We start from the raw sequence: 24005 nt of genomic DNA, 5'->3' as shown, positions 1-24005 counted from the left end.
ACTGAAATAAATACTTCACGTATGCAGTTCCGAGAGATCTTTGGGCATCTGTACTTTTCTTTACCTCTCCCCCCACCCTTTCTTTCTTTTCTCCCTCCACCCAATCCTGCGTTCCCCACGTCATAAATGGCAAGTCCTTTTATCTGACCAGCCCCAAGGCCCTGGTGTCATACCCTTAACTTCCCTCTTTTTCTTATACCTCCCACCCAACCCACTGGCAAATTCTGTGAGCCACACCTTCCAAAAAAAAACCCCAGAATGGACCACCTTTCACCGTCTCTGTGGCTGCCCCCTGGTCCAAGTCTCCATCATTTCTCTCCACAATGGCCTCCGTCTGCCCTTTAGTTTTGCCCTTGCCCCCACCAGTCTCTTTCCCCATCTCTCTCTGAACAAAAGCCAGCTTCCTGACCATGGGCTACAAGGTCCCACGTGGTCTCCACTGTCCACCCTCACCCCCTCTCTGACCTCACCTCCTGCCCACCCCCTCGCCCCCTCTGCTCGCTTGCCGCTCCTTAAACACCAAGGAGGCCCCCACCTCAGGGCCTTTGTACGTGATGTTCCCTTGGCCTAAAAACCTTTCTAGATGTCCACAGGGCTCTTGTTTCTGCCTTTGTTCACGTGTCCGCCTAGTCAGAGAGATCTCCCCTCACCCACATACACAATGTAGCAACTGCCTTACTCCTGGGCCTCCCCATTCTCCACCCAATAGCTGTGTGGCCCTGAACCAAAGTTCCTAATGGTCCTATGTCTCAGTTTTCTCCCTGTAAAGCGGCTATAATAAGAGCACTGAGGATGCTGTGAGGGTTAAATGAGTTAATCCATGTAAAGCACATGGAACAGTGCCTGGCATATAGTAGGTGCACAATTAAAGGATTGTTGTTGTTTACTATTGTTTTATGTAACCATCCTGCCCCCCGAATTTGTCCAACACACAGCTGTAAAAATTCTAAACACCGAGTATCTGAGAGAAAACGTTCATGAGCAGGTTTAGTGACAGAAAGACACCAGACGCCGCCTCCTAACTCCCCTCCCAGGCCGGGCTCTCAGCAGCCTACACATTGCCTCTGTTATACAGTAAGCCTCGCCCAGGCTGGTGGGAGTAACACTGGGTGGGGGACGGGCTCCAGGACCCAGTCTGCCGCCTACTACCTGTCTGATGTCAGTTAGGCCTGTTACCTGATCCCTCGGAGCCTCAGTTTCCCTCTTTAAGTGGACATAACAGTTGCCTGTCTCCCTTGCAGGGGAGGGTCACACAACTTTGATGCCCATACTCAGTGTGCATGATTGGCCATTTCAAACCCCCCACCAAAAGGTGAACAATGTCCTTTATTTATTTTCACTCTCGGGGACTGTGCAAAAAGCGCACATTCTGTGTGGAGCAGATTACCTGTAGAATTACCTGCTTGGGTGGTATTCATTTATTCCCACAGCAAAGGTTCATTTCTCACCATATTTGTTCTAGTTTTACCAGCCAACGAGGACGCCCGGAAACGAGCATGTCTCTCTTTCCACGATGAAACTTTGAAAGGGGAGGGAGAGTGCCTGTCTTAGCTGGCTGCTGGGTTGGGGGGGGCCAGATCTGCAGGAGGCTTGGGGAGCAGGGCTGCCCACCTCCAGAAGGCTGGTCATTTGCATGAGGCTCCCTAGGATGCCTGGAGAGTGTCTCGGCCCAGGGAGGACGGGGCAAAGTCCTCCTCGGACATCTGGAAAAGCCATCAGGCCTGAAACATAAGGTGAAGAAAGGGTCCCACTCTGGAAAACAGAACTTGCCTGTTAAAAACCACTTTCATTCTTTCTGTCCCCGAGGACAGCCCTGGGCCAAGGGGCAGATAAAAGCAGGACAAAAAATGTTGCAGATGTTGGTGTTATTTTATTCTATTTCTTTGCAGGGAGAAGTGGGGCAGGGGTGAGGGAGACACAGGCGGCCCTAGGAAGCGTCTAACGGAATGGAGAACCCGGGGCCGGGCCAGAGACAGACGCAGAGGGAGCCGAGGGGCCTGCAGGAGGCAGACTCGGAGGGTGGGAGCTGGCTGGTCTGGGAGCAGCTTCCCTGTCCTTCTGGAACAGGGTCCGCAAACTTCGTCTTTTCTAAAAAGGGCCGTGCGATAGGCCGGAAAATGCCTCCTCCCCCAAACATCCACCTCCTAATCCCTGAAAGCTGTAAATATGATCTTATTTGGAAAAGGGACATTTGCAGATGTGACTATATTAAGGATACTGAGATGAGGAAGTGATCCTGGATTATCTGGGTGGGCCCACAATGTCGCCACGTGCATCCTCATAAACTGGAAGGCAGAGGTAGGTTTGACGTACACACGTGGAAAGGGCCACCTGAGGGTGGACGCAGAGGTTGGAGAGAGGCAGCCACAAGCCGAGGGCCGCTGGCACCCACCGGAAACTGGGTGAGGCAAGGAAGGGGTTCTCCCCTACAGTCTCTGGAGGGAGCACAGCCCTGCCCACAGCTTGGATTTCAGCCCAGGGATACTGATTCTGGACTTCCGACCTCCAGAAATGTGGGAGAATACATTTCTGTGGTTTTAAGCAACGCAGTTTTTGGTCCTTTGTTCTGGCATCCCCGGGAAATGAACGCACCCATTATCTCAGTCAGTCCTCAAAACAACCTACGAGGTAATAAACTACGATCACCTAACATGGGCCAGAGAGTGTTCACTCGATGTTCACAACAGCCCTGTGAGGCAGGCACTGTTGTTGTCCCATTTTGTAGAGGAGGACACTACGGCCCAGGAAGGGATCCGGCTTTCTCAGAGTTACACGGCTGGCTCCTGGTGGAGCTTTGAAAGCAGGGGTCTGGCTCCAAGTCCAATCCTCTGACCCACCTTTAGGACACTCTCTGCCCCACAGCAGGTATTCTTTCTTTCTTTCTTTTTTATCTGTCTATCTAGATATCTATCTACCTATCTATTCGTTGTTTAGAGAGAAGGGAAGAAAGAGAGGGAGAGAAACATTGAGGTGCAAGAGAAATATCGATCAGTTGCCTCTTTCTTGCAACCCAGGAATGTGCCCTGACTGGTAATCGAACCCATAACCTTTCAGTTCGCAGGCTGGCTCTCAGTCCACTGAACCACGCCAGCCAATGCAGCAGGCATTCTTTCTACTGAGCCACGTGGCCTCAAATCTTGGTGAACATCCTCTCTCCTATTCTCTCTGCACTACCCAAGGGGCCTCTGAGATCCCATGGGGATCAGATGGGACGGAGGACATGAAAAGCATTCAGTAAACGTGAAATGGGGTCCCAGGGAGAGGCACAAGAATTCACAATGGGAGCAAGGCTGCCATGACCATCACTCAGAGGTAGGTAGGGGCCCCACTGGCAGAAGCCACCCCTTGCCACTCAGGCACACACAGGAAAGTTCCTAAACCTGTGAGTGCCCATGCATGACCTCACAGCTGTCCCCACCCGGAGCCACACACGGTGTTGACTGTGCAGATGGTCCCTGGACGTCACGGCGTCAGTTCTTCCAGCCTGAACCCAGCTTTGCACCAGCTCGTCGGCACCCCTCCCCATCTGCCTTCCCTGTGGGTTTCCAATGCAGAACCCGCCCCTCCCGGAATCAGAGACTTTCTTTTTCTATAATAACTCCTTCCTTCCACAGAGAGGAGACGGGCTCAGAGATGTTATTCAGTGACCTACCAAGGCTGTGAAGCGAGCGTGTTCTGTCCAGCGTGCCCTTTGCACCCTCGTTGTAGATATCGGGATTCTCAGCAACGCCTTCATTTCAGGCAGCTGGCGACTCTGTCATGTGGGGCGAACCCAAGAAGGGGAGGCTGACACTGGGGCATGGGAGATTTCATTTCATGGCCTAGAGCCAGAGTGGCCCTCCTTTTACCAGTTGTTATCACACAGAAACCAGTTTAGGGAGAAGGGCCCTTGCTTGGTACACAGTTGCTCTCCATGCGTTGGGAAGGCCCCAACCCCAGTGCATTTGCCAGAGCCCCAGATGCCGAGTCCCACCATTCAGCTGTCCGTCATTTCTACATCCATGCACCCCACAGTCAGAGAGCTTACTGAGTTCCTATGCGTCAGGTCCTGTGCTAGTGCTTAGGATAGAAAGAATAAAAGGCAGTTTTTATCCCAAAGGAACTTAGAGATTAATGGGAAAAGAGACCAGAAAACAAATAATTGCTGCTTTTCCGAAACTCACACATTAGCTTTTCACGTGCATGATTTTTGCCATTTTCTTGTAACAATTTACTATAAATATTTACTTAGTATTTTCTTTGAATTGACTCATGTTTTTCTTACTTAAAATGCCAGCTTTGGATTTATACCAAGTAAGAATATCCATGAACATGTGGATTTTATTTGTTAATTAAGGTTTTTTTAAAAAAATACTATATGCCATACTGAAAAGTTAGCTATTAGATAAGAAGCTCCTGGACACGCCACCTAAAACCGGTGAGAAACACTGAATTATTATAAAGGAGCGTGAAACGTGCCACAATCCAGGGCTGCAGGCTGCCGCCCCAGGAGGAAAAGGCTTTTCTCCCATCGGTCCCGGCTGGTCAAGACACTCAGGAGAGCGAACGGACTGATAAGCAGGATCTCAAGGCAGGAAGTTCTATGGCAGGAAGCAGATGGCTCTACGCTGTCACCCTGGGACCTTAGGAGCATTAGCTTTTCAATGTTCACCCATCTGAGGGAGCTGCAAGGCCACTCTCATTTCCGAACTTTCTAGACCAGAACCAGAGGCAAAGGGGATCTCTGAACAGAAGACCACATTCTTCAACCTTTTGTTTAGATCAAGACGTGACAGACGACACTGCCTGAGGGAACATTCCCAAGGGATTACAATGAGGGAGTTCACGTTGAATGGCAGCACCCCCCCGCCCCCCCCCCCCCGCCCGAGAATGCAAGTGAAAAGCAAGCAAAAGGGGATGGCCGTGTTTTAAAGACAATCTTGAACATGTTCTAGTTATTTCTTGAAATTAATAAACTCCAGGGCTTTCACTAATAATAACAAAAATGTATTGGTAACACTCAGTCCCTTCCAAGTCAATGGAGTACACCAGTGTTCTGGGAGGTGCTACCTCCTCATTTCCTTCATCAGTTCACTCCACAAATACTTATTGAGCACCTATTATGATGGCAGGCCTGCGTTAGGCACTGGGGTTACAGTGATGCCCCCAAGCAGACAGAGTCCCCACTTACATACGGCTAGCCAGGGACGCTGATGTTAATCAAATAGTCATCCAAATAAATGTACGATGTGATGCGTGCCATCAAGAGCCAATATACCGAGTTCTGACCTGGTCCTGGAGGTCAGCCAAGGCTGCCCCGAGAGAAGGACAAGTGTGGGCGGCTGTGAATGCAAGACGTGGAATGACTTGAGACTCCTCATCATGTTTCTTTCACGAGCCAGGCCCTGTCTCCTGTAATCCTCACTGCGCCTCTCTGAAGGGGGCGTTATTATTCCCATTTCACAGGAGAGGAACTCCGGGCACAGGAGTGTAATGACTGCCCCAAGGACACACAGCTGGCTAGTGGCAGAGCTGGAAATAAATCCAGGTCTGTGCGACTCTCAGGCCAGGCTTCCCCCCCATCCCCCCAAGACTTACTGCCTTCCCAGGAAATGCGTTAGTAGGAAAAATATGATTACCAGCTGTATGCGCTTTGAAGCTTACAACGGTGATGTCGTCTATATCAACTCCTTTAATCCTTAGTACCAGCGAGGATACGGGTTGGGCAAATACCACTCCATTCTGCAACTGGATAACCAGGGCAGCAAAGCCAAACGTGGCAGAGGGAGCCGGAACAAAGAGCTCCCCTTCACCGTAAGGCTGAGCAAACCTCTGTATTCTGCCTCCAGCAAGACCAAGTGCAGTGCAGGACTGGCGTGCCCTGACTGAGCACCCTGAAGCCTTCTGCCTTGATTTCTGACCCCCTTTGCCTAGCTGCCTGGGTACAAAGGAAGCAGCGGCCAGCTCACAGGTGTGAGGCCCTGCACCTGGCTTGTGCTTTGCTGAACAGGGCTGGAATTTCACGGGCTGCAGCTGGCCCTGGGGGCAATGAGGAGGTGAGTAAGGTGGGTGTCTCGGGAGTGTATCCTGGGGAGTAAAGTTACAGATGGCCAGACGGAGGAGCTGTACGAGGAAACCATGGGGCTGGTTTCCATTTCACACCTCCCCACGCCTTGGCAGTTTTCACCACACAGAATTTTGTAATCCACCAAAAGTAAGCTGCAAATGGGAGGGATTACACCTTTACCTCAACTATTCAGAGTCTGTTACAGACCAAGAGCCTGGGCACTAACATGGCACCAGCTGGTCAGGATCCCGACTCCCCAGTTTACACGCTGTGTAACCTTGGACAAGCTACTGAACTTCCTATTCCTTAGTTTCTTTATCCTCCAAATGGAGGTACTAATGTTAACCACGTCGTTGGGTCGTTATTATGAGGATGCAATGATATAGTGTGGGTGAAACGCTGAGCCCTGCCTGGCATAATAAACACTTGGTAAGAGCTAGCTGCTGTGATCATTATTCGTTTTATTGCTTCTATTTCTTGTTTTCCTTCCTTTCCTCCTCCCTCCCTTTTCCCCTCCCTCCTCTCTCCCTTTCTCCATTCTTCCATCAATTGCTTTTTAACTGTAGAAGGCACTGGAACTACCAAGACCTGCAAGACCCAGTTGCCCAGTCTTGCTTGAGGTCCCATAGCCACAAGGTGGACTAGCTTGGGAGATTCAACTTTTAAGGGCCTTGCTTTCCTCGGGCCTCCCGTCTCTGCCCTCTCGCCGCTGTGGTACCTAGCGTGCTGCCTTGCCGGTGTAACTGCTCAGTCAGTGTGTGAGGGTCTAAGTCTTGGTTAAGGGCAGAAATCTTAGAGCAAGACAATACAGGTTTAGACCTTGGCTCTGCTACTGGGCTGTGCGACCTTGGGCAAGTTACTTACCCTCTATGGTTTTCAGTTTCCCCACCTATCCAATAGGATATGATAACGTCTTTGCCCCACTGGACTGGCCTGAGGCTTAAGGAATTAATAATAATGTACTTACTCGTATATCAGTGCCTGGCATATGGTAAGTGCTACTTGAGTGTTACTTTTTTTTTTTTCGTGGCTCAAGACTTTATTTTCTTATCTTTATTCTTGATTTTTATATTGTATTTTTTCCATTACCATGTAGCCCCTTTTTACTCTCCTGCCCCCTGCAATCACCTCTATGAGTTCTGTTTCCCTTTTGCTCAGTCCCTCCACCCCCTACCCACCCCCCCAATAGCTGTCATCTGCTCTCTATCTGTGAGTCTGTCTTTATTTTGTTTGTGTGTTATTTCTTATTATTGTTATTATTGATGAGCTGAGGTGGGGCCCAGGCACAAGAGCTGCTTAAGGGTTTCCCAGCTCATATTCTGGTGCATTTTTCTTTTTCCTTGGGGCTGCTGTGAGATTCTGGAGCAGAGAGTTAAAGTTCTGATTGGATGTACAGCACAATATGTTTCTCTCCCTCCTTCTTTCATTCTCCTGAAGAATAGCTTTCTTTTTAAACAGAACAAAAGCATCCGCGAAGCGCTCCTTCCCTCACCACGAAGCCTTCCCTCCACGAGTCCTCTCCTTCCTGTTTCCTCCAAGGGTTGGGTTTTGTTCTCCTTCAAAACCATCGCTGAAGGAAGATTCCATAATAAGAAGGAATAAAAATGGGGTTTCAGGTCTTACAGTGCTAACACAAGGAATTTGGCTTCCTTCAGTCTATGGGGCTGGGCCTTGAGGATATTAGGAGTCAGGCCGTTCTCCAGGATCTCATTGAATCCAGCTGAGGACCAGTGGGACCAGAAGCTGTCAAAGCCATTACATGAGTAAGGGAGCTAAAGACAAAGGGAGGCAAGGGGCTTGGTCTCAGTTCACAGCAGAGGCTGACCCTCTGCTATCTGAGTCCTTGGGCTCTCCTCCTCTAGTTGCTGAGCTTCTCCTATGGTCACTAAGGCTCAGCTCCTCCTTTGCATCCTCCAGTGACTGCGGGGAATGCCTGGCCTAGGAGTCCAGGGGACAGTCTGGGGCCTTAAAAAAGGAGTATGAGAGATATTAGACCTGTGGCCTAGATTGAAGAGGCAACAGAGAGTGGCGGGGACTGCGGTGCCCAGGAGCACACTTGCCAGGCCTAACCTAGACAGCTGCTCCTCAGTACCTGGTAGTGATACCCTGGCAATCTGGACTCAGAGCTTCTGAGAGGCCCCACATCTACCACTTTGTAGCTTGTACCCTTTGGTCCTAGTGTCTTTTCAGGGAAACTCAACCTCGTCTTCTCATGACTGGACAGTCCTAGCTAGACGTGAACTCAAGAGACAGACTGCCCGAGTTCCACTCCCAGCAATACTACTCAGCAGCTGTGTCAGCTGGGCATGTTACTTGAACTGTCTGTGTCCTGGTTTCCTTACCTGTAAAACGCAGATGATGACAGTATCTACCTAACGGAGCTGTATGAAGGTTCAGTGAGCTCACATGTGAACAGTTGTCAGTTAAAGCAATATGAGTGCACGTTATTATCATTATTATTATGGTCCTCTTTCCCGTTTCAAGTGCTTTCAACTGTTCTCCATCCTCCCTGGTTTCTGGGGCTTTCAACATCCTGATCAGTCTGACTGGAGGGTGGGCCAGTGTGGCCCCACAGTCCCCTCCTCTTGGTGTTCACAGTTCTCCTCCTGAGTGCAGGCAGGGCCTGTGCCATGCTTCTGACCAACAGAAGGCAGCACAGGTGACAGGGTCTCCGTGATGATGTGCACATGGTCACATTACATAAGACTGCAGTGCTCATCTTGGGAGGGGGCCCTCTCCCCTGCAGGCTCTGAAGAAGCAAGTTGCCATAGACTGATCTGCCTGGGAAGACAGTCGTGCGGCAATGCACCGACGGTGAACTCCAGCCCGTAGCCAGTGAGAAAGCGAGTCCACAGAACACTGAATGCTGCCAATGATCCTATGACCAAGGGAATAAATTCTTCCTCAGGCCCCAGATGAAACTGCAGCTCTGGCCAACACTAGATTTGTGGCCTTGCAGGGCACCCAGCTAAGCCGTGCCTGGACTCCCAGCCCACAGAAACCATGAGATAATAATGTATGTTGTGTTAAGCCACTAGGTGTGCGGAATACTGCCCCATAGCAAGAGATAACTAGTACAGTCAACTAACCACAATGGTAACTCTATCCCCTTCTGCCCTGCTTTGGGAATGCTCGGGCATCTCAGCGGCTGGCCCCAGACAGGAGTCCTGGAGTGGAACGGCGTCCTACAGCAGGCATCGCGGCACCCTGCAGGAGATGCGGCCGTACAGAGCGTCACTGCTTTCCTAAGTGGCGTAGGAGAGCGAGTGCGGGTGTTCACACGAGAGCAGGGCTTGAGCCTGTGCTGCGTTGTGGTGAGGCAGAGGGGTCCCCTGTCCCCTTTGTGCCTGCCCGCTCTCCGAGACAGACACACTCTCTGGCTCAAGGTGTGATCACCTAGTGCAGGTCATACCTACAACTCCTCTCTTTTCCTCCTACTTCTCTTCCCTCTTTGTGTCACTTTTCAAAGACGAGGCAGAAGAAGAAAAAGACCAGGTGGACTCACCCGTTACAGTGGGGGCTGGGAGAGGGCATGAGGGACCACCCGGTACGGCTCTGTGCCCTGGAGGGCTACACGAGACTCCACGGCTCACAAGCAGCGGAGCCAGGTGAGAGCTGCGCCTTCCGACACAGTGCTCTTTCCTCGAATTAAAATGTGCTGTTTTCTTCCTTGTGAGCAAGAAGGGGTCAACACTGTGGTTCCAGGGAGGCAAACGAACTTGCTTCTCTGAACCTCAGTCTCCTCATCTAGCAAATGAGGCTAACAGCACCTACCTCACAGGGAGTGGGGCTGATGGGGTAATAGCTGCAAAGTTGGTAGACAAGCGTGTGCTCCCGTTACTAGGTTCTCATGGGAGGACTCAAACTCTCATGCACCCCACCCGGGGGACGCGTTGCATGAATAAAAACATTCATTGAAAAACCAAACAGTGTTTGACATTTTCCCTGAAGGTATTTTCTCAGATTAAAAGGATCTAGCAGAACGCCCCCATCCCCGGCCCCCGGGTCGCTTGGGTGTCTGTTTCTCATTGCGTTTACAACCCACTGGGGTGATCTGTCTCTGCTCCCCCCGCCCTGTCTGTCTCCACTGCGCAAACGTGAGGGCGGGGACTGCATCTGTCCTGTTTGCAGCCGCATCTCAGTTCCCAGAACAGGGTCACACCCGAGGCAGGTGCTCAATAAACATGGTGAACAAAAGACAGAATCTGTCTTTTTTTCTTAGGAGAATTGACCTTACGAAGGAGAAGAAGAAATCCTAGGAATTCAGACCACTTCCAAGGGACCAAAAATATACAGCCTTCTAGCAAAACACACTCCCAATGACTTCTCATGCACTTTTGGTGCCCCGAGAACACGACAAGCTCTAGACAGGGGGTGTCTCATTTAATGCTCACATCAGCCTTGTGAGGTAGATGCCCCCAATTCGTGGATGCAGACACTGAGGTCCAGAGGAGTGAAATCTTCTGCATAAAAGCACGCAGTAAGAGGCAGGGTTGGGTTTGAATGCAACTCCCATGGGCTGAGCTGCTCCACACAGCAAAAAGCTGGTGGTCGCCTTGTGATTAGGAAACACACACTGAAATATTTAGGGCTGAAGAAGCATCGTGTCTGCAGCTTACTCTTAAACAAGTGTGTGTGTGTGTGTGTGTTTGAGAGAGAGAGACAGAGAGACAGAGAGAGAGAGGGGAAATGAAGGAGGAAAATAAAGTAAATGTAGTAATACGTTAACATTGGGGGAATCTGGATGAAAAGTATCTGGTAATGCTCTGAACTAGTCCTGTATCTTTTCTGTAAGGTGGAGGTACATCAAAAGAAAACATTTCTTAAAAAGCTGCGGGTGGGAAGAGGATGCGGCTCACGTCCTGGCGAGGAAGGACACAGACCCTGCTTGGCTAGGGTGAGGCCTGGAGAGGCGGGCGTGCTGGGGTCAGCTCCGGGGCCAGGAGGCCAGGCCGGGCCGGGCAGGCCGCGTTTATCAGGGAGGCAGCACACGGACACTGACAGGGCAGTCTGCCCACCCTTGAGCACCCCACGGCCTTCAAAAGCCAGCTTTTAAACCCAGCTGCCTGTTCCTGAAGTTACCCCCGGGCAGGCACACACACGGTCAGGGAGAACACCGTTCTCCCCAGGTGTGGTTTCCATTCTAGTGATCCATGCAATACACCAGCCTTCCCGTCTGGGGACAGTACGGGGACACCGTCATGCAGTTGTCCCCTGGGGAAGTGAAAGCAGACGCTCTCTGTACATTCCAAAAGAAAACACACACACACACACACACACACACACACACACGCACGCACACAACCCACCCAGAAACAGTAACTATCTAGTCCAAGTTCACACAAAGAGCTGAACTTGGACTAGAACACCAGTGTCCTGGGTTCCCATCAAGTGCTTACATTCTTATTTCTTGGTACCGCCATCATTATACTACGAAAGGGCTCATATAGCCTTGTGTTCTTGTTCCTTCCCTTGAAATACAGATACTATCTTCCCATGGTTTTCTAGTGTAGCTGTTCATGGGGAAGGGTGTGTATACCCATTCCAAAACACGGGTTTAGGGGCAGACAGACCTCGGTGACATCACTTCTTATGGGATGACCTTGGGCAGATGATTTAACCTCCCTGAGCTGTCAGTTGACTCATCTGGAAGGTGATGACAATGATGGCTATACGTTGGATTGTTGTGGAGATTCATTATCTTGACATATATTTATTAAACACTGACCTAGGTACTGCAGATACAACAGTTAACAAGACAGACCAGGGCCCTGACCTCAAGGAACTACCATTTGATGAAAATCAGAAATAAACAAACAAAAAGATTTTTTTAGATAGTGATAAATACTAAGAGAAAAGGAAGCTGAAGAAAGGTGATGATGGGAGGCATGAGTGACCAGAGATGGTTGTGCTACTCACCTGGGGCAGCTGTCACTGAGAAGGTGACGTCTGAGCTGGGGGCTGAATAACGAGAAGGGATTGGCCATGGCAGGACCTGGGGAAGGATGGGGAGGAGGCGGGGCAGCCCCGAGCAGGGACTGAGCTCGACTCAGAGACAGAATGAACAGGAGGCCAGCAGTGTGGTGGGAACACGGGGAGCTCCAGGGACAGGGGAGGGCACAAGGGCCGTTACAGCGGGGGCAACATCACGCAGGGTATGGAGGCAGAGGCATTTAGGATTTATTTTAAATGCACCAGGAATCCACAGAGAGTTTTGAGCATGAGAGTGATAGGATCTGATTATTTTTCTTGAAATTGGATAATATATGTCACATTATTGGTGCAGGGCCTGGCACAAAGTAGGTATTGGATGAAAGAGAGCTTTATCACTGTTTATCATTCCTAGGCATCACCACGAATCAGTGCAGACTTCCAGAAGGTGGGTGGTCCATGCCGAGCTTGCACCTGCGTGGAACACCTCCATGCACCTGACCAGGGGAGGGGGACAGCAGTGCACGCCACTCCTGACAGCTGTGACTTCCTCCCTCTTCCCCCACCCCCCAAACTACAGCCCAAGGCAAATGCCAGCCACCTCTGCCAGGCCAAGGGGCAGTCAGGGTAGGATCACTGGGCACCTCTCCAGCCCACCCCAGCTCTGGGCCTCCTAGCCGCCTTCACTTTACTGTAAAAATGTAAAGCATTCCAGCCATTTTAATTGCTGGGTGTTGCATAAGTCAGCAATCAGCTCCTACAAAGGAACAACAGACCCAAAAACTGATTTTTCAACACGCCTTCAGCCTCTCCCTCCTGTTTCTCTACGATCAGCCTTCAATCCCTGGCTCCCAGGCCAGGTATGTGCAATCTCTTTCAGAGTTTGTTGATGTGACACCAAGATCTTTTTTTCCCCTGCATACTTGAGGCAGAAGCAGTCTCAAACACCCTCAAGCAGTCTGCAGATTGCTGGCCGTATTCCTACTTAGAACATGCTAGAACTAGCATAGGGGCTCCGTGTTATACACCCCGGGAACTTTGTCTAAAACAGATCTCCGTGTGTGGTGGGTCTATCTGGGCACCAAGTCGGGGGGATTTTAGTCCCTGAAATTCCAAAATGACCTCATTATAAGGTACTCCCAATGCACGAACCTCAGACACCATATTCCAGTAATGCTTAGATGCGGAGGAGAATTCTTAAGTTTGTAACGTGATTACAGAGGCCTCTGGTTTCTGAGTGCTGCTTTCCCAGTAGCTTTCGAACTCTTTCTTCACTAACAGTCGAAACCAACCTAACAGTGTGCTGAGGACCTGCTGTGTGTCAGGCATTGTGCTAAGTGCTCAGAAGAGAAAACTCAATTAGATTTTTGTCAATTTAGCTCACTTTATAAAGAGGAAAATGATGTGGAAACTGGCAGTCCCAGCGGTGGAATGAATATCAAGGCAGAGGCAGTCTCCGATGGGTGACACCCTGCGTGGATGGAAGGAAAGGCCCCTTGCAGATGGTGCCAAATAATAATATTGTCTTCATAATAATATGGACAGTGGCCATTCACTGATGGCTACTCTGTGCCAGGCTTTCTGCGTCATCATGTTCATTTCTCACAAAATCTGTGAGGCTGGCACTAATCCATGCTGTTCCTATTTTACAGATGAGGAAACCAAGACACAGAAAAGTTACTCGTCCAAGGTCACACAGCTAGGAAATGGTGAACTGGTACACATTTAACTAGCTCTCCAGGACCAAACGTCCTGGTTTTGGTTTGCAGCATCTGCCGATTGCTGTAATGTGAGTGCTCTGATCACGGACAATCTTAAGTTCCGGTGTGATGTCACCGAGCGAAGATTTGCTAGCACACCATTGTACAATATTTCCACCACATAGATACAACGGCTGGAAGTGACTGCAAGAGCACAGATAAGAGTATAATGTAATAAAGTAATTAGGAAGTGATGAGTTTTAAGTATCTATTACCCTTGTTTTAAGTATAATTTAATTAATTATGTTTGTATAACTAATGCTTTAATAGTGGCTGCACTTAGCGACTGACTAGCAGATTTTCTGGAGAGGTATCCGTCGGCTCTCACAAGCCACCTTGAGCTGGCTCTAGTGTACCACCCGGGGTTCCGGGGCCTTGCTCTCCGCCCCTCTGGACAAATGAGGTAGCCAGGCGTGAGAAGGAACGGCACTCCAGGCCAGCAGGACAGTGTGCAAAGATCTAAGATGTAGGTATGAGAGAACAGAATAACAGTGTCATTTAGTGTCTGCAAAGTATTTTCCACCAATCTCCGGAATGCAGAGAGGTGGTGAAGAGCACAGAACTGGACGCCGAACTCCGAATTCTGGGTCCACCGCTTCTTTACTGTGTGATCTTGGCCAAATTACTGACCCTCTCTCTGTGCCTCAGCTTTCTTTTCGAAAAACTGGACATGGTGATACAACCCCTACATCACAGAGTTGTGAGAATTAAATAAATTTATACACGTAAAGTACATGGGACCGGGCCTGGCTCACTCAATGTACGCTATTATTTAATCCTGGAAACTACCTCTGTGAATTAGATGTTTGCCTTCAGTTTGAGACAGGCCTAGGTAGAGGAGATGGGACTTGAACAAGCGCCCTGACTCTAGCTTCTGTGCTCATCCCAAGGGCTGGAAATCACACTGACTCCGTTGAATATCCTTCTCCAGGAGGCCTGCTGATGTACTCGCTGCCCTGCCAAGTGCCTCTTCTGATAGGGGCCGTATCTGGTTCCTGTTGTCCCACACCTTGCCCAGTGGGTGCAAGGCATTCTGGGAAGGAAGCCCCACCTGGTGACAGACACTGAACACCTGCCCCTCGAGTCCACGCATTCCCTTTCTCCAGGAGGAGCAGGCTAGCAGGGCGGTTAAGACCGCTCTGGGTTCCAACCCCAGCCCTGCGGCATTCTGGCCATGCACTCTGGGGCGAATGACATAATCTCTCTTTACCTTTGTTTCCAGATCTGAAGAATAAAGGGATGGTGGGGATAATCCCGTCTATCTAACAGCGTTTGCTATGAGGATTAGTCTTGATTAATATATGCAAACCACTCGGAGAAATGCCCAGGATCCAGGAGGCACTCTGTAAGAATGAGCTATTTCTACCAAGTTTTGGTTTTCTTTCCCTCCTCCGTCTCCCCATCCCGTCTTTGGGTATTACTTACATGGTCCAAAGCGATATGGGATTACACTTCTTCTCAGTAAACACGAGTCATAACACCACCTGAGGGCAGGGGCTGGTCTCGTCACCTCTACACCTGTAGGGCCACACCTGGTACACACAGGCCCTCAGCAGGAGCTCACTGAGTGCCAGGCCCTGGGCCAAGGGCCTTATTCGCCACACCTTGTTGGACCCTCGTGAAGATCCTGTAACGTATGACTCTCTCCTGTATTTTACCATTAGACTTCTGAGGCTCCGAGAGGTTGAGAAACTTGTTGAAGGTCACAGGGAAAAAGTGAAGAAGGATCAAACCCCAGATTTACTGACATCACAGGCTTTGGTCCCCCATCACACTCTTGGTCAGTCTGCCTTCCAGAATATTCCACCGGGAAGCTTTGAAAAATCCTAAAATCCAACCCCCTTGGTTTACATCCAAAGAAAGGGGGCTCCTTGATGTACTCAGTCAAGGTCACCCAGCTATTGTGTGTGGCAGGACTGGGACAAAAACCTGGTGTATTATTACCTCAGTCTCCGTCTTGACATTTCAGGAGGAAATGAAGCCATAGACAATAGCTGTTAAAACGTACTGATCAGTATTCTATCAGCTTGCCTCGGGTTTCTGGGCCCCTGCTTTGTAATACAAATGTAATTTTCTTGTGGCATCCACCCAAAGTCTGAGGAAGGAAGGGCAGACCCACACCTCACCTCCAGAAGCTGCCGCCATGTCGTTCCCCTGCCTTTTCCCCACTGCACACCAGACACAGAACAGGGCATGAAGCATCTCGCTCGCCTGACGATCAAGCTCTCTGTGTCTCCCTCCCCCTGCATCTCCCTCCCCTGCTTGGCTGCACCATACAATGATCAAGAGCTCTCGGCACTCTGCGGGACCCCGAAAGACAGAGGAAAATCACCAGCACTTCTGACACCTCAAAGAACCTAAGTGGATGGTGAGTTTGTAGTCTCCAAGAGAGAGAGTGCTGTTTTGGAAAGAGACCTCTGAACCTCAACCACAGCTCTGCCACTTCCTAGCTTGAAAGAAACTGACATGAAATTTAACATCTTTGAATCTCAGTTTTATTTTCTCTCTTTCTCTCTTTTTATGTGTTGACATCTTTTGCCCCCCCCGCCCCCCCACTCCCAAACTTCTGGCAACCACGAATCTGTTCTCTGCATCTATGAGCTTGTTTGTATTTCATTTTTTATGCTTCCACATGTAAGGGAGAACTTATGGCATATGTCTTTTTCTGCCTTGCTTATCTCACTTAGCATAATACTCTTGAGGTCCAACCATGTTGTTGCAAAACTAGCAAGATGTCATTCTTTTTTACAGCTGAATAATATTTCACTGTGTTCCTATACCACAATTTCTTTTATTCATCCATTGAGGGAGACTTGGGCTGTTTCCTTATCTCGGCTAATGTCAACCATGCTGCAATGAACATGGGGATGTGTATGTCTTTTTGAGTTTCTGTTTTTGCCTTGCTTTTCTTGGCTGTAAAATGGGCATATATAGCACCTATCACTTAAGGCTGTGAGCACGGGAGAAACTACTGTGTTGGAAAGCGATCTGTACAGAGCTGGTCCTCAACTAATGTGAGTTCCCCTTCCTTCTTCTTGTCTTAAAAATCCTCCCCAGCTTGTCATCCCAAGGTCAACAAGTGCTCCAGGGGAGAGAGATGACTCCAGCTGAATCCTGAAAGATAAAGGAACCCTGACAGAGGTGATGGAGGGGGGTGGGGGAGATGGTGTTGGCAAGTGGGTTCCAGGCAAAGAGCACAGCGCGCACGAAGCCTCGCAGGCAGGAAACGGACGGCTGGAACATGAAGGGGTGGGAGACGGGAACTAGGACATAGGTCGGGAGAGATGAACAAGGACAGGCCTGCTGTCGCACAGCTTCGGGGGCAGCCACCACATTGTGTTCTCTGCGAACGGTCCCCCTCTTTGGGGCCCTGGGAAGAGCCAGATCACAGAGGGCCTTGCATGCCTTTCTTTGCAGTGCGAGACTTTGTTCAGCAAGCCATGGAGAACAAATGACTCAGTGGGAGCTGAGGACAGCATGGTTTCCGATTTACGGTTGAAAAACTTTCCGGGAGCAGCAGTGCAAAAGTTGGATTTGGTGGAGAAGGACTCTAGCTAGGCAGGGCGACCAATGATGTGACTCCTGAAATGGTCAGGAGAGGGTCTTTGGGGGGCCTGACCCAAGCCAGAAATGGTGGGAATGGGGCAAAGGAGATGGGTGCAGGGAGATGAGTGGAGGGAGAGAATCGACGGGACTTGGTGAACTACGGTGCTGCTGATGGCGACAGGTAACACTGTGGGGGAGGGAGGGGAAAAGACAATGAGTCTGGAGCCTTTGGGGCCTGAAGCAGCCACGGGGCCACCGGGTGCAACTGTCCAGGGGGAAGCTGGATACAGACGGGAGCTCAGCGGGACACTGCTGCCTGCAGTGCCGGCTCCAGCTCCAGCGCACGTGGCACAGTGGGAGGGAGAGCGGAGAGAGCATGGTGTTCGCCAGGGAGAGGGCGCGGGCTAGAAGGGGAGGGAAGGGAGCCGAGGACAGAAAATTGGGAAACACCTACACTTTCGTGACGGGAAGAGCCTAAAGAGTCTGCCAAGGAGACCGAGAAGGTACAGTTGGAGAGGCAGAAAGCGAAAACCCAGAGTGGGTGGTCTTGGCTGCCAAGTTCAAGGAAGGATGTGATCAGTGGCGTCAAAGGCTCTTTGGACCCTCCCTGTAGTCCAGGACAAGTCAATTTCAGCTCCGGCAGGTTCCACAGCAAAGAGTTCAAGTGCTTGGCAGCAACAGGATCTCCAGCCCAGTCTGAAAGGAGACCAACCATCGCTCCATCCCGTTCCCTTCCCAAGCCGTGCGGGCGCCGGGCAGAGACACGCTTATGTGCATCTACCGTGCAAAACAGCATTCAGCCTTTAAAGAAACCACAAAGAAGCTGCTCATTTTTAAAGGAGAAACATATGAACTTCACGGGCATGAGGAAGACATTAAGACACAAGGAGAAGTTCTCCCCCCCACTTCATATTGGCCTTTGCAGAAATGATTGACTGAACACACAGGCATTAGAGCATTTTTTTTTTAAAGCAAGAGCTGGAATAGTAACACTGTTTCGCATCTCCCGGCTGCCCCAGGAAACACAGGGCACAGTGTGTCTGTGCAGTGCATGTGTTTTCTGCCTTAAACTCTCTGGGAGTAGCTGGGGGTGGGAAGAAATGTGAAAACCAAGGGCTCAGGTGAAGTAGCCAGAGACTCTTACTGAGGGGTCTTCCCTCCCAGGCAGGGCCGGGGAGGGGGGGAACTCGGGCAAGGGATGCTCTGCAATTTTACTGCCACAAAATTGGCTCCAGATGGGAGCACGGAAAGGTGTTTACTCCCTGCTGGTGGCAGACACAGAACCTGAAGTACCTACTATCTTAGGTTCCTAATGCCCCAAAGCTGGGCGGCAACCCCACGGAGGGTCCGGCCAGGGCTCATGCAGATGGGTGGACTAGAGTTGTCTGTTGCTTGGGAAAGGCTATTTTGAATGTAATGACTTTCAGATGGACTGCGGGATTGGGGGAAGGCATTGTGGCTAGGGTCCGGAGACGAGAAAGCAGGAGAGAAAAGAGGTGTTCTTCTGTGAGGCAATGGAAACAATACACGTGTTGTCAGCGCCGTCTCCAGGTTTCATTTCCAGAGGCCAGCTCAGGAAGAGCAGGACCGTGGCATCCCCTGCTGTGTTCCCAGCCCCTGCATCCCCGCAGATGCATGATTCACAAGTATTCTCTCTTCCCAAGAGCAGTCTGCCCCCCTCGGGGTGACATGTGGCTAGCCCGAGGGTGGAGAAGGTGGGCAGCTGCGGGCTCCGACGGGATGCTGACTGAGAGCTTTGTGGTTGTTGCAGACGGGAGGGGTTAGCTTCACCCACTCAAAGGCACCCGCACCCCACTGACTAGTGTGGAACTGTATGGCTCCAGCCCTTGCAGTGTGACTGGCTGAGACAGCAGGCTGGGGGAACGGGTGATCTCTGGCTTACAGTGCCCCCTAGCACTGGCCGGAGGGATAGGAGCCAACAAGCTCCACCAGCCCACCTGAATACCGGGAAGGGGCTGGTGGGGCCAATCAGCTCCACTCAGTCAACCCCTTCTTACTGCCTGCTTTGTTACCAGCACTTGGTCCCTGTCCTCAAAGGGCTTACAGTTCAGAGTGGTGTGAAAGAAGGAAGCACAGGTGCTGTGGGGATGGAGACTGGGGAGGGACATTAGAGGAGGCTTCCTGGAGGAGGTGATGTGTACGCTGCAATCTGCACACAGTATAGGAGTGCAACGAATCTTGGAGTAACGTATGGACATGGTAAAAAGCATACTTTCTCATCTCTTAGTGCGTATGACCCAAGAGGCAAACGGACTGCAAAACAAGTAATCACATTGGGGCTGTATCGGACACAAGACCTCAGTCCCGCCTCCGCCTCCGTGTCACAGTCTTCGTTTTCAGGCTCAGTCCTGGAGGAGAGACCACGGTAGGAACTCAATAAGTGTTGATTGACAGATTGACTGGTGCCCATCAGTCTTGGACACGTTCAATTTGCCTCAAACCTGTTGAAATGGCAAGGTCTGTCTTCCTTCCAGTAACACCTTGTTCTTGAGAATGTTCCATGAATTCTTAGACTTTTCCAGCCAAGGGGCATCTTGAAGACCACTGAGCTACATCTTTCAGCCAATAAGACTGGAAACCGACGCCTGGATAGGTGAGGTGACTTATCCACACACACACACACACGTATGTCCTTCTGCAGCAAGTTTTGGGACAAACCTCAGACTTTTTGTTTTTGTTTTTTTTTAACCCAGGTGTCTTTTGTCCCCTTGAAAGTTTTCATGTGTCTCTGCAGAACTATGTTTGGGACATTTCCAAAAGGCGTTCAATAATAACTTGAAACACAAATATAAACACACAAGAAAGGGAAAATATAAACACACAAGAGAGAAACCTCTGAGGAGTCGAGGGCTGTATTCATTCTAATCCACTCATCTTGCCCGGTGGGGCAGAGGTAATGATTATCGTCACAGACAACTATTCGGTTAGTCAGTGCAGGCGGAATTCTTCACATCGGTCACTACGAAGACTCTGAAGTGAACTCATCTATAGACCTGAAATGCGGACCCAGGACTGGGAGGGGCTGGGGTTTCCATGACTACAGAGCAAACAGCCAGGTCATGCGCTGCCGCACAATCTGGGCTCTGCCACTGGTGGACCACAAGACTTGGGGAAACTTCCTTCACCTGTCTGAACCTTATCTTTCCCACTGATGGGAAGAGGATGGGACCTGTAAATGCCTATGAGAAGTTTCCCAGAGATTCCAGCCTTCCGGAACTTGATAGGAAGCGGGTGGGTGCTCACGGGGTCACCTTTCCTGGAAAAGCTCCAGGAAAGGAAATACCAGGTCAGCCTGGTAGGTTTTGAAGACAGGTCAGATACATTTTGAAACTTCTTCCGTTCTTCCAAGGTTTATAAATTTGTCATTGTTCTTAGCAGCCAAGAAAAGATAACGGAGAGCCAGCATCTTCACCCTTACCATTAGCCCCAGTTCACCCCATCTACCTTATAAAGTGGCCCTGGAAGAGCAATTCATACATATTAGGTCCATGGACACTATGCCATCTGGGTGGATGGCTGTGAGGTCTGCTTGCTGGAGGGGCTAACCCTGGCAGAAGGGCTCCCCCGGACAAAGACTCATGGAGATTGCTCACCTTTTCCTTAAGATGAGGACTGAGTTGACCTCACATGGGTGGGCAGAGGGTGTCGCCCCCTCAGGTTAGACACTAGGGGGAACTTCCTGACGGAACAGGAAGATAAACTCCACAGATGCTGTGGGGACCAGTTTAGGATAGGGAGCGAGAGGAGCTCAACCAAAAGACAATTTCACTGCCTTTCAGCTGGAGAAACAACCAGATTACTCTTGTGCTTACATAATTAAGGAGCTGCCACAATCGAATGCTTCTGATGCTTCCTATAAGGAAGCTGCTGCTTCCAGTTTGGCACAAGTTATCTGCCTCATACCCACATTCTGGCGAACCTCCCCTTGGAGAAAGCATTGGCATTTTGGGCAAAACGGTAATGCAAAAAGAAAAAAAGAGAAGAGAGGGCCTCTATCCTATCACGGAAGATGCTTATCCGAAATGGATTTGGTCTAGAAAGGCTTATAAAACCTTCCACATGACTGGCACTGTGCAGGAATAAGCGAAATTCTCAAATCCCACCAAGTATGCCCTCATTCAACCCCGATGCCTGGTGGGGGGGGAGGGGGTTCCTGAGTTCACTTCTCAAGACGCAATGGACTACTGGCCACGTCTACACCCAAGGCTCCTGGGACCCTATTTTGTGCTCTGAAGACTGAAAAGTAGCGTGGCCAAAAATCTCAGGCGTCAGAGTGCTTCTAGTGTGGTCGGGGAAATAACACAACCATACCCCATGAAACAATGAGCAAAGGGCTAGAATAAAACATGCGGAGAGGGGAAGAAGTGTAGGGGTCACAGGCAATAGTTCGGGTTGAGGTGGGGCGGGTCTCAAACGCTAGAAGGGAACAAGGCAGAAAAAAATGTGAAAACTAAACCCCTTTCCTTACAGCTAAGAACGTTAAGGGATGAAAAGGAATTTTAAAAATGTTCTTGGAAATACCATTTCCAATGACATGTTCTGCTCTGTCATCGCACTGTCACTTCTCTGAGGGGCAAAGAAAGGCATTTCTGAGAAAGAGGTTCCACTCGCATTTCTGAGTAGTATTTTCGGGTTGTATTTCCTTTGAAACTTTTCGTATTTCTAAACGGGATGCGCTGACGGAGAAAGGCAGAGAGACACAGGAGTAAAGAGAGCATTGGCACAGCCCCAGCTCGCTGCTGCTCCAGCCCAGAGAGACAAACCTCTCTCCTAAGGTGGAAACGAGGGAAGGGAGTTCCTTCCTGCTCGCCAAGTCGGGGCCTTTGCACTTGCGGTCCTCCCTGAATGGGGTCCTCGCCTCCCAGATTCTCAGGTAGCTGAGCCTTCTTCTCGTTCACGTCCCAGCTTGGACGTCACCTCCTCAGAGAGAATTGGCTCTTCCTACCCCACAAAAAGTCATTTGTAACCCATTACTCGGTTTTGCTTCCTTCAGAACACTATCATCACAGACAATTACCCTGTGTATTCCCACGGGAGCAGTAACTTTGTTGTGCTGACCCCCACATCCAGAACAGCGGTTTTTGAATGACTTCACAATTGACTCTGCAGATCCGACCTTCTATTACAACTAACTCCCAAAGGCAGATGGCTTCCGCACACCCAGGAAAGTCAGGGGTGGAGGTGGCGTGGGGTGGGGGGGGGGTGTGTGTGGAGGGGGTGGTAGGTCTTCTATCTGGTTTCTTCCCTTCTGACTCTGCTCTTTCCAGAGATGGAAAGGTAGTTTTTCTCCTAGTCTTTTAGCCAGATGCAGTCAAGGTCTCTAGGTCCAGCACCACCTCTGACCCGGGGAGGCGCTGGTGCTGGAGTGGGTAGTAGTTCATTCTGGTTTGGGTCAGAGGGGTCCAGAGGGCAGGGTGAACGTGTGGCAAGGGTAGGGGCGAGAGGGGGCCCGCAGGCGGTGCTCCGAGGGCTAGCCCGCCAGCGCGGGTGGGAGGCGCGTCCAATTTACTCACGTGCCCGTAGCTGCATTATTCCCTATAAGGATCCGAACGGTCCCGGGTGGCCCCGCCCTGTCGCCCCTCGCCCCCAACCCCGCCCCCTTTTTGGAGGGCCGATGAGGTAATGCGGCTTCGCGATTGGTCGGAGGGGCGGGGCCCCGAGAGGGGGTGTCAGGGTACCGCGCTATAATTCCCGGGCGCTCCGGAGCGGCGCAGAGCGGACAGCCGGCGGGCTCTCAGACGGCTTCTCCAGCTCCTGCCCCGGCTCCAGCTCCAGCTCGGCCCGGAGAGACCGCCGGCCCGCAGAGTCGTGCGCCAGCGCCGAGGCAGTCTCGCCGCACCCCATCCCGTCCTTCTGGGCTCTCGGAGGGCTGCACGCCCGAGGTCAGAGTTGCCCCGTACAGTCGGGTGGACGAGCTCCGGCTGCAGTAGCCCCTCCGGCGGCGGCGGCGGCGGCGGCGGCGGCGCGCACGGCAACTTTGGAGAAGAGAGCAGTAGCCCCAGCAGCGGCAATGACTCCCTGGCTCGGGCTAGTCGTGCTCCTGAGCATCTGCAGCCTGGGGTATTGGGGCGCCGAGGCGTGCACATGCTCGCCCAGCCACCCCCAGGACGCCTTCTGCAACTCTGACATAGGTAAGCGCACCTCCGGGTGTCCCCGCGGGAGCCCCCGCAGTGCCCAGTCGCGCGCTGCAGCCCGGACTGGGACGCTGCTTGCTGCTCAGGTGGCATGGCGAACCCCGCTCTTCTTTACCTGCCCGGGCTTGGGGCGGGGGCTCTGCCATAGCCGAGGGGGGGATGCCCTGCAGAGAAACCCCACAGTGGCTGAATGAACCCTTTGGAGCCTTTGCTCTCCTTTTAGGGTATGAGGTTCCCATTGGTCCAAATTTACCAATCTGGTAAAATTCCTTTTTCACGGTGGCGGGAGGAAGGGCTGGGGGAAAAGGGGAAAGCGTTCCTAAAACTTGGAATGCCAATCAAACTGCTGGGATGTTGAATAGTTAAAAAAAAAAAAAAAAAGTCGCCAGCCATGTGCACAAAAGTTGCAGGAGAAACTTGAAGTTTTCTGAGTTTGCATCCTCTTCTGTGCCCGAGAAGTTCATTCTTTTCATTGAAACCCAACCCAGACTTAAGTTTCTCAGGCAAGTGCTAATGGAGCTTCTTGGACTGCGCCAAATGTGGGTGGATTTAAGGGGGAAAACGAGA

The 24005-nt window shown here is 51.0% G+C and overlaps 2 protein-coding genes across 2 annotated transcripts in view; one reads left to right on the top strand and one right to left on the bottom strand.

The window, feature by feature from the left end:
- The window catches only part of SYN3 (synapsin III), a 405562-nt gene that overhangs the window by 185976 nt on the left and 195581 nt on the right, over positions 1-24005 (bottom strand). The gene's annotated exons all lie outside the window — the stretch shown is intronic.
- Positions 23001-24005, top strand: part of TIMP3 (TIMP metallopeptidase inhibitor 3) — a 56790-nt gene continuing 55785 nt past the window's right edge. The window contains exon 1 of the mRNA XM_045826383.1: positions 23001-23435. Within this exon, the coding sequence (XP_045682339.1) occupies positions 23315-23435 (121 nt within the window). The 5' untranslated portion in view covers positions 23001-23314. The remainder of the gene's footprint in view (positions 23436-24005) is intronic.

The sequence above is a fragment of the Phyllostomus hastatus genome, unplaced genomic scaffold (genome assembly GCF_019186645.2).
Source record: "Phyllostomus hastatus isolate PE091 unplaced genomic scaffold, TTU_PhHast_1.1 phas_scaffold_755, whole genome shotgun sequence".
NCBI classification, from domain to species: Eukaryota; Metazoa; Chordata; class Mammalia; order Chiroptera; family Phyllostomidae; genus Phyllostomus; species Phyllostomus hastatus.
This window is presented reverse-complemented; position numbering and strand designations above follow the sequence as displayed.